This window comes from Salvelinus fontinalis, chromosome 3 (assembly GCF_029448725.1).
Source record: "Salvelinus fontinalis isolate EN_2023a chromosome 3, ASM2944872v1, whole genome shotgun sequence".
Lineage (NCBI taxonomy): Eukaryota > Metazoa > Chordata > Actinopteri > Salmoniformes > Salmonidae > Salvelinus > Salvelinus fontinalis.
Window position 1 is genome coordinate 10,659,028 of NC_074667.1, and position 13,887 is coordinate 10,672,914.

General features: G+C 46.3%; 1 protein-coding gene and 1 non-coding gene across 8 annotated transcripts in view; both read left to right on the plus strand.

Annotated features, from left to right (window-relative positions):
* The window catches only part of LOC129838445 (ubiquitin carboxyl-terminal hydrolase 34-like), a 60,664-nt gene that overhangs the window by 29,028 nt on the left and 17,749 nt on the right, over positions 1-13,887 (plus strand). For all 7 annotated transcript variants that reach the window (XM_055905397.1, XM_055905403.1, XM_055905421.1 and 4 more), the window contains exons 26-56: positions 54-201; positions 738-838; positions 1,087-1,290; positions 3,358-3,483; positions 3,889-4,011; positions 4,118-4,201; positions 4,308-4,394; positions 4,711-4,911; positions 5,542-5,624; positions 5,908-5,948; positions 6,139-6,263; positions 6,687-6,839; positions 7,053-7,213; positions 7,514-7,818; positions 8,299-8,462; positions 8,880-8,945; positions 9,120-9,323; positions 9,592-9,669; positions 9,961-10,055; positions 10,330-10,502; positions 10,900-11,050; positions 11,217-11,295; positions 11,392-11,445; positions 11,542-11,637; positions 11,743-11,807; positions 12,114-12,189; positions 12,332-12,379; positions 12,546-12,611; positions 12,725-12,805; positions 12,898-12,983; positions 13,585-13,753. In XM_055905397.1, coding sequence (XP_055761372.1) covers positions 54-201; positions 738-838; positions 1,087-1,290; positions 3,358-3,483; positions 3,889-4,011; positions 4,118-4,201; positions 4,308-4,394; positions 4,711-4,911; positions 5,542-5,624; positions 5,908-5,948; positions 6,139-6,263; positions 6,687-6,839; positions 7,053-7,213; positions 7,514-7,818; positions 8,299-8,462; positions 8,880-8,945; positions 9,120-9,323; positions 9,592-9,669; positions 9,961-10,055; positions 10,330-10,502; positions 10,900-11,050; positions 11,217-11,295; positions 11,392-11,445; positions 11,542-11,637; positions 11,743-11,807; positions 12,114-12,189; positions 12,332-12,379; positions 12,546-12,611; positions 12,725-12,805; positions 12,898-12,983; positions 13,585-13,753 — 3,693 coding nt within the window. The remainder of the gene's footprint in view (positions 1-53; positions 202-737; positions 839-1,086; positions 1,291-3,357; positions 3,484-3,888; positions 4,012-4,117; positions 4,202-4,307; positions 4,395-4,710; positions 4,912-5,541; positions 5,625-5,907; positions 5,949-6,138; positions 6,264-6,686; positions 6,840-7,052; positions 7,214-7,513; positions 7,819-8,298; positions 8,463-8,879; positions 8,946-9,119; positions 9,324-9,591; positions 9,670-9,960; positions 10,056-10,329; positions 10,503-10,899; positions 11,051-11,216; positions 11,296-11,391; positions 11,446-11,541; positions 11,638-11,742; positions 11,808-12,113; positions 12,190-12,331; positions 12,380-12,545; positions 12,612-12,724; positions 12,806-12,897; positions 12,984-13,584; positions 13,754-13,887) is intronic.
* Positions 13,186-13,315, plus strand: LOC129851612 (small nucleolar RNA SNORA17). Its single transcript, XR_008758988.1, has one exon. It is a non-coding gene; the product is annotated as a small nucleolar RNA SNORA17 (small nucleolar RNA).

The window sequence follows — 13,887 nt, forward strand, 5'->3', positions numbered from 1 at the left end:
CCTGTGTGTCTGTTTGGCCACTTGCCTTTGTCTGTCTGTGTGTGTGGTACCAGATGACCATCGAGATGTACCCCAGTGACCAGGTGGCAGACCTGCGGGCTGAGGTGACCCACTGGTATGAGAACCTGCAGAAGGAGCAGATGAACCAGCAGGCCCAGCTGCAGGAGTTTGGACAGAGCAGCCGCCAGGGGGACTTCCCAGGTCTCTCACCTTTTGACCCCTGATCCAGTGTAGCGCCAATACTAATGGAGAGTATCGGTTGCTTTTCCTTGATTCCTCGCATCCTCTCCTCGCCTTCTGAAAACCAATTGGATGAGAAGGATGGGAGGAGTATGCGATTGGATGGAATGAAGGAAGTGCGATTGAGATTCTCCCGAAGGCTGTTGCATCCTTCCGTTTTGAAGTAATCACTGATCGCACAGTGTATTTTGTAGCAGTATTTTAGGGCCAGTCTCAGTAGTCTTGAATTGAATTTAATTCAATTAGATCTTTGTCCCAAAGGGCAGTTCTTATGCAGTGAATGGTTTCCTTACCGCCTCATTAGAAATGCATGCTTCCTTTGGTGGTTTATTGAAGTACTCCACTCAGAACGAAGGTTTACACCGTTTCTATGCAGTCCTTTCAGATTTGAGTCATGGTTATTCACTAAGGGAAAGGACCAAGTTAATGGATCAGAATCTGCTTTTCGTGTTGGGTGTTTGCACAGTCTGTTTCTAACGCGCGTGTGTTTCCTTCAGGTGGTTTGATGGGTCCGGTCAGAATGATCTCCTCGGGCCATGAGCTCACCACGGACTACGATGAGAAGACCCTGCATGAGCTGGGCTTCAAAGACATGCAGGTAACTACTTGGCAGTCTGCACTTAGGTGTACACATTCACACGCTCGAGCCGGGATTCAATCCCACCACGGGTTATTATGCATTTACGGCTTTTAAAGGCCATTTCGGATTGAGCCGACATATGCAGCGTTTACGCGAAGGAGTTCTCTGCCAAAGCGGGCCCATTGCCTTTAAAAGCGGCAATGCCTATAACCTGTGATTGGCCCCCTATCTATTGTACTCATGCCTCTCCCTCCCCTTATTTACAGATGGTGTTTGTCTCGCTGGGCGCCCCACGGCGGGAGCGTAAGGGTGAGGGGGTGCAGCTCCCGGCCTCGTGTCTCCCCCCGCCCCAGAAGGAGCACATCCCCATGCTACTGCTGCTCCAGGAGCCCCACCTCACCACCCTGTTCGACCTGCTGGAGATGCTGGCTTGCTTCAAACCCCCCAGTGCCCTGGGAGACAGCCCCGAGGTGGGTCATGGAGAGTGTGTGTGTGTGTGTGTGTGTGTGTGAGGGCATGGGTTAGGGCTGTGTGTGAGGGGATGTTGAGGCTGTGTGAGATGCCAGCTTGCTTTAAGCTCCCCAGAGCTCTGGGAGAGGGGGCCCTGGACAGTCCCATGGTGTGTGCGGGGGGGAACAAAGTGGGGTTGGCAGATCGGTGTGTGTGTGTGAGGGGGTTGTATGTTGGGGGAAGAGTGGGTGAATCCCTTTTGCATCTCCATCAATGTGTGTGTGTGTGTGTATGTTTGGGGATGGATTTCATTGTATAGTTGTAAAATGTTTAGTCTATTAGACGCCCTGAATAATCTAGCTAAGGAAATCAGAAAGTAACAGCTTTTGAAAAAGCAGCTTGGAAACGGCTACATAGAAACCAGACTCGAAACACTCCATCCGATGAAATGTCAAATAGACTTTGAACAACTATCCCTTCCAGAATATAAATTAGGTTCTTCCTTCCAGGTGCATCATGCATAATGCATCACGACTGTCCAATTGTCTTCTGGCAGTCGTTTGATAGTCCAGTAAAAACGTACTGCAGGGCTGTGTCCCAAATGCCATCCATATTCCCTTTATAGTGCACAATTTTTGACCAGGGTTTATATGTTCTGGTTGATTAGTAGTGCACCATATATAGAATAGATGCAAAAGTAGTGCACTGTGTAGGGAATGGGTGCCATTTGGGACTCATCCCTGGAAGGTGTTGTGCATAGGATGTAAGGCGCTCATCTGTCAACGTGTGTATTTTAGTCACAGCGGCGGGAGCCGTCACATGGACTCAGAGGGGTTATCCAGTGGGCTGTTTGTTTGTATCTCTCTCACTCTCTCTTTTGCATGCATTTATCCCTCTCCCCCTCTCTTCTCCCCCTCTTCACTTCCTCACATCTAACACTCACCTGATCTGACCAGAACGTTAAGCAATTACTTGAGTCAAAATGAGCTATTGACTATGAGTGTGTGCCTGGTTTCGGATGTGTTTTATAGGCAGTGGTGAAAAAGTACCCAATTGTCATACTTGAGTAAAAATATAAATACCCCAATGGAAAGTTACTCAAGTAAAAGTCACCTAGTAATATACTACATGAGTAAAAGTCCCAAATAATTTTGTTCTAAATATACTTAAGTATCAAAAGTAAAAGTATAAATCATTTCAAATTGCTATTAAGCAAAGCAGGCAGACTTTTTTTAAATGTATGGATAGCCAGGGGCACGCTCCAACACTCAGACATCATCTACAAACGATGCGTTTGGGTTTAGTGAGTCCGCCAGATCAGATGCAGAAGGGATGTGTCGTGGAAGTTGAGTACTGAGAGAGACTTGGTCATTTCTTCAAACAATCATCTTTATTTAATTATAGCAATAATGAGGCTGGTCGACCCTCCCCCCCCACATCCTGTCGTTATCCACACGTGGGCTGTTGTCTTAACCCCACTCTGGCTTAGTTTCCCAGATACAAGAAGGATTTTGAGACAATGAGGGATTGTTCTACTCCGAAGCTATTTCTAGTAAAAAACATTCTTGTCTCTGTAATGTAGTCTTAACTCATTTGTCAGCTCAAGCCATCTCCAGTGATCATACGCCTAGATTATCTGCAGGGAAATAGAGTGGAGCCCATAAACACAGACACTAACAGGACAGAAATGTCTTATTAGTCAAATATTAATTGTTAACCATTCATTTCAAATAAACCCGGTAAATATGTCATTGTTGTCTTGATAGGTGAGTGAATTGGACCATTTTCCTGTTTTGCTAAGCATTCAAAATGTAACAAGTACTTTTGGGTGTCAGGGGAAAATGAGTTAAAGTACATTATTTTCTTTAGGAATGTAGCAAATTAAAAGTTGTCCCAAAAAAATAGAGGTACAGATACCCCAAAAAACGACTTCAGTAGTACTTTAAAGTATTTTTTCTGAAGTACTTTACACCACTGTTTATAGGACTGCTCCAGGGCCGCTGTGTGTGGGTTCTGTCACTGTGACAGCAGAAAATAAAGCATTTCTGTTCAGATCTCTAAATACAGTATTTTATTGTACTCTCCAGAACCTAAGATGTGAGGAGCTGCACCTCCATGCTGAGAACCTGTCGAGGCGCGTCTGGGAGCTGCTCATGCTGCTGCCCACCTGCCCCAACATGCTGGTGGCCTTCCAGAACATCGCCGATGACACGGTATGTCACCTATTCTCACACGCACTCCCCTACACACTGTCACACTCCCCTACACACTGTCGCACTCCCCTACACACTGTCGCACTCCCCTACACACTACCACTGACACACTTCCCCAATACTGTTGTGCATCTGCCACTGGGCCTGCTTATCCCTTTGCATCCTGCTCATCTGTTTCTACTAGTATTTCTTAAACATTCCCAGGGCCCCAGGAGTGTACATTTTTGTTCCAGCCCATCACGTAAACACCTCATTCAACATATCAATGGCCTGCCGATTAGTTGAGTTGTTCAATGAGGCGTGCTTGTTCTGACCCACTTTGCACACCAATCAAACACATGGACATGAATGACAGCGTAAAGATATGCGTCCTGTCTCATGTGTGTGTTCTCTGTCTGTCCGTAGGGAGGCGAGGGTCTGTGCTGGAAGGACCTGCTGAGGATCAAGAGCCCCCACAAGCTGCTGTACGCCCTGGAGATCATCGAGGCTCTGGGCAAGCCCAACCGACGCATCCACCGGGAATCCACGGTACTACTGGAACATACATACATACACAGTCGTATGCACACCCTCGCTCTGCTCACTGATTCAAACACGTGTACGAATGACCCCTGTGTTGTCCGTCTGTGTCCAGGGGAGCTACAGTGACCTGTACCCGGACTCTGACGACTCCAGCGAGGACCAGATAGAGAACAGTAAGAACTCCTGGAGCTGCAAGGTACTCCTCTTTTTTAAACGGTCTAACTCCCATTCTGTACACCCTTATACAAACCACTAATCAATCAAGTCAACTCCATTTCCTGTTTTTCGCTCTCTTTTTACAGTTTGTGTCGTCTGGGGGGCTTCAGTTGCTGTTGGAGATCTTCAACTCTGCCATTCTGGAGCCCAAGGACCAGGAGTCTTGGACAGTGGTGGGTGGATCAGAACCACATTATAATACATGGAGGAAATGGAATAGAATGGGTTGTATAGATTAAATAAAGTTTCAGTACATTAGTCATATGATGAGTGGTAATGATTCTGGAAAAGAGTTATTCGCACATTGAAAACTGCTTTCTGAGTTGCCGATTTTATCCAATTTCAAAGTGGACAATCATAAATAATATATAAAAACATGGGGGGAATGAACAGGACAGATAAAAAACTAAGTAAAGAATTGTTTTTAAGACAATGTTCTGTAGTTAATATTGAGGTTTAACATAGGTCATATCTCTCTCTTTCCTCCAGTGGTTGTTGGACTGCCTGGCTTGCCTGCTTAAGCTCATCTGTCAGTTTGCGGTGGACCCGGCCGACCTGGACCTAGCCTACCCTGACGTCTTCTCCTGGTCGGGCCTCACCGACAGCCAGCGCAAAAGGGCCTGGCCTGGCAAGTCCCGCAAGTCCACCGGCGACCACGGCAAGGGACTGCATATCCCTCGCCTCACAGAGGTACGCTGGTCCTCAGCTAAATGCCAGCAGCTGGGTGGGGAGTTGCCATCCTTAACTCTTTATGTGCAGGATACAGTAAATACAAAAGTATAATAACCCCAGATTAAGCAACTAGTAATAAAAGATGAATAAAACATTTTAATTTAGTCATCTTTACTTAATTTCTGTAGTAAAGGATACATTTCTGGAGAAGTAGAATGTCCTGTAGCCTCTCTTTCTCTCACATCTATTTCCTCTCCTCCTATCCTTCTGAAGCAGTCTTCTATTTCCTTTCCCTCTGAAGCAGTCTTCTATTTCCTTTCCCTCTGAAGCAGTCTTCTATTTCCTTTCCCTCTGAAGCAGTCTTCTATTTCCTTTCCCTCTGAAGCAGTCTTCTATTTCCTATCCCTCTGAAGCAGTCTTCTATTTCCTTTCCCTCTGAAGCAGTCTTCTATTTCCTATCCCTCTGAAGCAGTCTTCTGTTTCCTCTTCTCTCACTCTGAAGCAGTCTTCTATTGCTCACAGCTGTTTTGTTTCTCTGTACTTCCCTCCCTGTCGTGCCTAGGCCTCTACACGAACTTCAGAACTATCCCCATGGTTAATTATTTCTATCTTAAACACTTGATACACCCTCCTTTTTTCCCTTGTCAGGTCTTCCTAGGCCTTGTCCAAGGCACCAACCTGATCCAGCGCTTGATCAACGTGGCCTACACCTACGACAACCTAGCACACAGGTGAGCGAACACCCAAGACGAGGCCTATGTTTCAATAGTCACACTACGCACTAGTATGTAGTACTTAACTACTTAGTATGTTTGGTGTGGCGCAATGTATGTGGTCACACTCTCCATGCCAATAAAGGCTTTTGAATTTGAAGGATAACAAATGATTGGATTTGAAGGAATGTGTTGTAAGTTTTTATTGTTGTATGGACATGGATATCGGTGAGAAATGTTTTTGTACTGAAGGTTTCCCTCAACCTATCTTGACTATGTTTACTTCCTGTCTCACCTGCAGAGTTTTGAAGGCCCAGTCAGATCACCGGTCCCGTCATGAGGGTGAGCAAAATATTACGTAGGCTTAAATAATGTTAATCTACATGAAAAGCCCCACAGATATATATTTTTGTTCACACACACGTTTTACACTGAAAGGACGACTTTCATAGCCACCTGTCCGTTCTGTTTGTGGTTAAGCACGTTGTTCCTAGTAGTTTCACGTGTCTAATGGGTTATTCCTATGTTCCAGTGACCCACTACTCCATGTGGCTATTGGTGAGCTGGGCCCACTGCTGCTCTACGGTCAAGTCCAGTCTGGCCGACAGCGACCACCTCCACGACTGGCTCAAGAAGCTCACCCTGCTGGTGCCGGAGGTGAGATTTGGGGGAGAATATCATGAGACGTTGACCCCCCCGGAAATGAACAACTGTTATCTAGTATTGTCTCCATCTTGCTTTTCTTCCATCAACCTAAAAACTTGACTTATTTGTTTCAGTGTAACATTTGTGGGTATTTCCATCCAAAAATATAGTTTCTGGAAGAATCTAGCTATACTGCGATTTGTTGAGTTGTTCACTATCCTATTTTGATGCCACTGAAATACTAACGAATCTGTGACCCAATTGATCCGTGTGACTTTGGTAACAAAAGACACTCGCGTTGACACGGCACATTCCTCTATTTGATGTTGTTACCAAGGTCACACGGATCATTCGGGTCACAGAATCGTATCAATAGAAAGGCGAATAGAGGAATGTATTGCGTTTTAACGTGAGCGTGTTTCTTGTCGTCCTCAGACGGCGGTGCGTCACGAGGCGTGTAACGGCCTGTACAAGCTGTCCCTGTCTGGTCTGGACGGAGGAGAGTCCATCAACAGGTCCTTCCTGCTACTGGCCGCCTCCACGCTGCTCAAGTTCCTCCCCGACGCACAGGCCCTCAAACCACTGCGGGTGGGTAGAGCACACACACACTTGCCCGTATAGACACACGCATATATACACACGCACTCACAGAAACATAGACACACACACAAGCACAATTTTGTTGTACTGTATACTGACTAAAACAAATGTGTTCAGTGTGGGTTATTCAATTCCTAGGTCAAGTTACAGATGCCTAATATAAGTGAAGGGGCTTTGTAGCTGATGTGGTCATGTGTTCAGGTGGAGGACTATGAAGAGGAGCCCGTGCTGAGGACGGGCTGTAAGGAGTACTTCTGGCTGCTGTGCAAGCTCATCGACAACATCCACGTCAAAGACGCCAGCCAAACCACTCTGTTGGACCTGGATGCTTTAGCCAGACATCTGGCCGACTGCATCCGGAGGTGAGTCCAAGATGAATCCGAAGTCCAGTTCGGCGTCTGAAGCGGCATCCTATTGCCTATTTAGTGCACCACCTTTGATGGACCGTCGGCTCGGGTCAAAAGTAGTGCACTATATTGGAAATAGGATCAACCCAGGTCCCTCTTGAATTAGATATTTTATGTGTGATTGCTTGCGTTGTCCACATTCTTGCTGGAGCATGAAGGCCAGCTCAGTTCAAATACACAAGACAAGACTGTTTTTAAACCACTTCTACAATGACGTTTGCTTGATCAAACATTGACCTGTCTCCCGCTCCCCAGCCGTGAGATCCTGGACCAGCAGGACGGCGCAATCGAGGACGACGGTCTCACTGGCCTCCTGCGCCTCGCCACCAGCGTCCTCAAACACAAGCCCCCCTTCAAGTTCTCCCGCGAGGGCCAGGAGTTTCTGCGCGACGTCCACAACCTGCTCTTCCTCCTTCCCAGCCTGGCCGACCGCGCCCAGCCCAAGTGCAAGTCGCATGCGGCCCGCGCCGCCGCCTACGACCTCCTGGTGGAGACGGTGAAGGGCTCGGTGGAGAACTACAGGCTGCTTCACAACTGGGTCATGTCCCAGCACATGCAGAGTGAGAGGAACCTTCAGGAACCGTTAAATGCTGCTAGGAATATTTGTCAGTGAGAGTAATGTGTCGGCGGGAGGGCCCAAGGGAATACAATGGGTATTGAATTTGACATTGTGCTGGCTGACCGAACTGAAAATAGTTTGTCCCTAAACTGTGCTTAGCTGTTTGTTTTTTTTTGGGGGGGGGGGGGGTTAGAAATACTATACGCTGGTTTTCAACAAACATCCAAATAGCATCCCGTTGAAGTCAGGCCTTCCTGTTGGTAATGGCTGCTCCATGGATTTCCATGACCGGATCAAATGAGCGGAGCAAGTTGGTTTATTAAAGTTCAAGGTCCCAGTGTAAATGAAATGATTAGGATCCAATGTACATGTTTGAGCATCATCAAACATAATCTTTTATCCAGTATATTCTATTAGGCTCCTGAAAGATATGAAGATTTGTATTTAGTTAATTCAATTGACATTTCTACCCCCCACCCAGCCTCTCATGCCCCGTACAAGTGGGACTACTGGCCCCACGATGACGTGCGTGCTGAGTGTCGCTTCGTGGGCCTCACTAACCTGGGGGCCACCTGCTACCTGGCCTCCACTATCCAACAGCTCTACATGATCCCTGAGGCCCGCCAGGCCGTCTTCACTGCTAAGGTCAGTCCTCTAAATACTGTGCTCCTCTTTCTCTCTCTCTTTGTCCTATCATTACCTCTCTTGCTCGCCCTCTTACTTTTCTTATACCTCTTTCATTCTCTTTCTGTTTTTTTTCTGTCTTGTTCTCTCTCTCTTTCGCTCTCTCTCTCTCGCGCTCTCTCTGTGGTGTGTGTGTTTGTAATGGATAATATTACAATGGTTCCTTTTTCACAGGGCTGTAGGTTGTAATGGGGCAATTTCATCTCATCCACGCTTGTGTGTGTATATAGTACTTATCTGGATGATACGCGGCGGCCATTTTGCGCTAGAATGCTCATCCCACGCATGCTATTTCACTCCCACTTCCACCTGAAGAATGCTTTGATGTTGAAGTTGTGAATATTGTTTGTTAATGAGAGTTTGTGTTTTTTTTCCCAGTACGCAGAGGAGATTAAGCACAAGACCACCTTACTGGAGCTCCAGAAGATGTTCACCTATCTCATGGTACGCAGCCGGTCTCTCTCCTTCAGCCCTCTTTCACACCCCTCTCTATCCCCTCAGTCCGTTGACCAGGACAAATAGACATTGTCCCCGTAGAGCCACTGCTACTTCAATTCTTCACCACTCCACCTTTCTTCCATTGCCTAATTCTTCTCCCCTCTCCATCCCTGGTTCCAGGAGAGCGAGAGGAAGGCGTACAACCCCCGCCCGTTCTGTAAGACCTACACCATGGACAAGCAGCCCCTGAACACGGGCGAGCAGAAGGACATGACCGAGTTCTTCACCGACCTCATCACCAAGATCGAGGAGATGTCCCAGGACCTGAAGAACACAGTGAAGACTCTCTTTGGCGGCGTCATCACCAACAATGTGGTCTCGCTGGTAAGAATCACTGTACTCCTTTAAATGTTTACCGGCAACATTTCCATAGTGCAAAAGAATTCTGTAAAGTGCAAAACTCTTTATAAACCGCATTAAATAACACTGCGAGATAACGAGATTTACCGTCTTTTTTGTGTTTTGCACAATTCCTTTGCGCCACAAATATTCACTACAAAATGTCGCCCTATGTGTGTTTATTGCGTTCGCGTTGGAGTGTGTGTGCGTGTGTGAAGCCATCCTCATCCAACTAATTTTCTCTGTCCAACAGGACTGTGACCACGTGAGTCAGACAGCCGAGGAGTTCTACACAGTCCGGTGCCAGGTGGCCGACATGAAGAACATCTACGTAAGCACGTCGCCATCAACATCGTTGACTTTGTTTACAAGTGCAACCAAGTGTTATAGACTGGGGTTTACCTTCCAGTCACAAGTCTCAAATCTCATAGCACTGTAGTATCACACCGATGCCTTCTATTCAGCTTGGAATTTTTACTCTGGCAAATGGAAACTTTTCCTCATGTCATCCTATGTTGTGTTCTGTTAGTCTGGTGTATTTTCTATGCTCCTAGTTCGTGTGGGCATACAGTGCTGCTTGGCGTGTTGCTAGAGACGTCGGTGTGTCTTCGTGTTTCCTCAGGAATCTCTGGACGAGGTGACCATCAAGGACACTCTGGAGGGGGACAACATGTACACCTGCTCCCAGTGTGGCAAGAAAGTACGCGCCGAGAAGAGGTGAGTCGACTCGAACCTCCCGAAGAGGACCCTGCCGGTCCAAATGCGTTGTACTTTCTCTCCTGAAAATAAGCTAAACATAATACATTGGAGGTGGTAGTTGTATACTAGACATTTTTGGAATGGTTAGCTGGTTTTCCACCAGTTGATGTTGGTTTACGATTTGAAGAAATAACTTAGTGACATCTCTAGTTTCTCTTTTTTTTTTTTTTTTGTCCAAAGACCTGTGCTTCTATTAATCTCCCTTCCCTTTCTCCATCCTGCTCCGTTCCAGGGCCTGCTTCAAGAAGCTTCCTCGCATCCTGAGCTTCAACACCATGCGCTACACCTTCAACATGGTCACCATGATGAAGGAGAAGGTCAACACGCACTTCTCCTTCCCCCTGCGCCTCGACATGACCCCCTACACCGAGGACTTCCTCATGGCCAAGGGCGACAGGAAAGAGGGTACGCGTCACTTCCTGTTCCCGACAGAGCTCCAACCACCTGATTGGTTCTCCATAGGGCCTGTACTACATTCACTTGATGTCACTATACTCTCTATTCGGTGTATTTGAAATCGGGTTGAATAGCAATAAGAGGAGAATTCCCTTTTCATAGTCTGTAGGAAATAGACAAATGTGCAGGTGGTGGATAGAAAAAATAATATTTGAAAACAATGTCGTGTCTGTAATGCTCCCCGGGGATTTATCGCGATATATGAGAAGTTTTGAACCTCTTGGTATCTTCGTCAGGTCCACCTAGCCTATCAGAGGGCAAGCTAGGTGGAGCAACCAGCATACTTTCAACCAAAAATTGGAGGAATGGATTGCTCGTTGAAGTGGTCCACTATACCCTACTACAGGTTTCCGGGAGGAGGGTGGGGCTAAGGTGGCGGAGAGCTACGAGTACGACCTAATCGGCGTCACGGTGCACACAGGCACGGCAGACGGCGGCCATTACTACAGTTTCATCCGAGACATCGTCAACCCGCACGCCTACAAGAATAACAAATGGTGAGGAATATCTCTGGCTCTTATTGAAATCAGATCAGTGGGGAATAAAAAAAAATAAAAAAAGAGGTCTCATGTTATGGCTTTACAATACACTGTGCTACATCTGAGTGCTTTAGAATTTTCGGGAATATAATCGACTGTCATTAACTTAGTTTGCTTTTCTCAGGTACCTGTTCAACGATGCCGAGGTGAAGCCCTTTGATTCAGCCCAGCTAGCCTCCGAGTGCTTCGGTGGAGAGATGACGGTAAATCCTAAAATAAAGACAAAGCTCCAGTGTTTTCCTGTTCATTTATACTTTTCAATACTGAAATGTTTCGTCTCACCAACATATGTCTTTTAGACAAAAACATACGACTCGGTCACCGACAAGTTCATGGACTTCTCCTTTGAGAAGGTCAGTTTCCCTGTAAATCGTTTTCTAATGTGACATTTAGTTGAATGAAATGGTGGGTTTTAAAGTTGACAGTTTGTCCCGTGTCTCTCCCTCCAGACCCACAGTGCCTACATGCTTTTCTACAAGAGAGTGGAGCTCGAGGAGGAAAATGGCAAAGACTTCAACTTCGACGTTTCTCCAGATCTACTCGAGGTACCCGGCTGGTTACAATCTCATGGCGCTCTCCTTTCTCACATTCTTTATTCTCTCCCAACTTTGAAATACTTATTCTGTATTTCTTTTATCTTCTCTACTCAGTGGATTTGGCAAGACAACATGCAGTTTCTCCAGGACAAGAACATTTTCGAGCACACATACTTTGGGTAAGTGACACATTTCTTGAACTAGCCATCATGATGACGTTTTCTGAAGCTAGACTGCAGATGTGATATTCTTGAGAACTTATGTTAAGAGTACTTTGCTTGTGTGCCCGTGACTTGACCCTGAAATATATAACTAAATCGATTTTACTTACGAAGTACTGTCTCAATTAAAGCTCATATCCATTCAAATATGAATATGCTCTTGATCTATTAACATGGTGTAAGTTATGTAGGATGAAGTGTTGCCTTGGTGGATAAACTGGTCTGAGATCAGTGTTGTGACTCTCTCTGTACTCTTACCTCCAGGTTCATGTGGCAGCTTTGCAGCAGCATCCCTAGCACTTTACCAGACCCCAAAGCCATCTCCCTCATGACTGCCAAGGTACGACCGCACTCCACTAAAGCCTTATTCTCAACCATAGAACTTAATTTGAAAAATCCTTGAACTTTTCGCAGATTTATTTATGGCTTTACCTTGACACTTTGAATATACTTTCCACTCTCTCACTTCTCCTTGGTTACAGCTTAGCACGTCATTTGTCCTGGAGACATTCATTCACTCTAAGGAAAAGGTGAGTTGTCCTTCCTTACTGTCAGTGGATGGCTCCCTCTAGTGGCTAGATTGCAGTGTGGTTATTTTTTAGCGATTTTTGATTTTTTTTGCCCTCTGTTTTACCGCGTGGAAGATGGTCTGTAACTCATAGCAAAGGTTTGTCTAAATTTCGTCTGTGTTTTCAGCCCACCATGTTGCAGTGGATCGAGCTACTGACCAAACAATTCAACAACAGCCAGGCGGCCTGCGAGGTAAATTGACTGTTGAAGCGCAAATCAAGGGTCCACGTATTGTGCTGAATGGTTTTCAGTCATTATCAGGGTAATTGCTAACTTCCTGTTTTCATGTGGTCATGGTCTTTCAGTGGTTTTTGGACCGCATGGCTGATGACAACTGGTGGCCCATGCAGATCCTCATCAAGTGCCCCAATCAGATTGTTCGACAGGTGAGGGCCCCAATCAGATTGTTCGGTACTCACACACACCACACTCACCACACACACACTCTCACACTCTCTGCCCTGTTGTCCCCCATCAGATGTTTCAGAGGCTGTGTATCCACGTCATCCAGAGGCTACGGCCAGTCCACGCCCACCTATACCTACAACCTGGCATGGAGGACGGGTAGGAATGATTGCTTATGTAGAAATCAATCAACCAGCCAATCAATCACTCACAACTGAGAAACAAGTTAATTTGTAAGCTTTATAGCGTAAACAATTGATGGCTTAAACGTAATTTTTTGGGGAGAATATTTCCCTCATTAAACTAGCTTCTGATATCCCATGAGTCGTCTATAACGGGGCTCTTGGGCTGATCATGTTTTGCTGCCGCTAGAGGCGAGGCAGCGTGACATCACCGTGTTGTGTCTGTCATTAGCTGGCTGAGAGAAAGGTGCCACGTGTCACCAAGTTGTCCTAGCACTGTGGGCACTGGGAGTTTTGTGGCACAACATGGAGGGAAATGGTCACCAACTAAAAAAGTTTAGATTGATAAGGTTCTGGATAAACTCAGGGAAAACTCCCAAGTTTAATTCCACTGTATCACCTGGGTCATGTTCATTATGGTACTCAACAGAGAACGTTTCAAAAATGCTTTGCAACAGAAAACGAAAATGGGAGTTCTAGGTAGTCCCTTTCTGTTTCAGTCCATTTTCATCTGTTCGGTACCGAATGAACATGACCTGAGAAGTTGTCTGATGTCACTTCCTGTGTGCGGCCTCCAGGTCTGACGACATGGACGGGCCTGTGGAGGACATCGGCAGCCGCTCGTGCGTGACGCGCTTCGTCAAGACGCTGCTGTCCATCATGGAGCACGGCGTCAAGCCCCACAGCAAACACCTGACCGAGTACTTCGCCTTCCTCTACGAGTTCGCCAAGATGGGAGAGGAGGAGGTGGGTCGTTGATAACACACGTCATTTAATAGGAATATACTCTTGACACTTTTATCCCAAAGGACTTAACTGTGTAAAAACGAGTTCCAAATAACACCCTATTACCGACAGTGTACTACATTTGACCAGAGCCC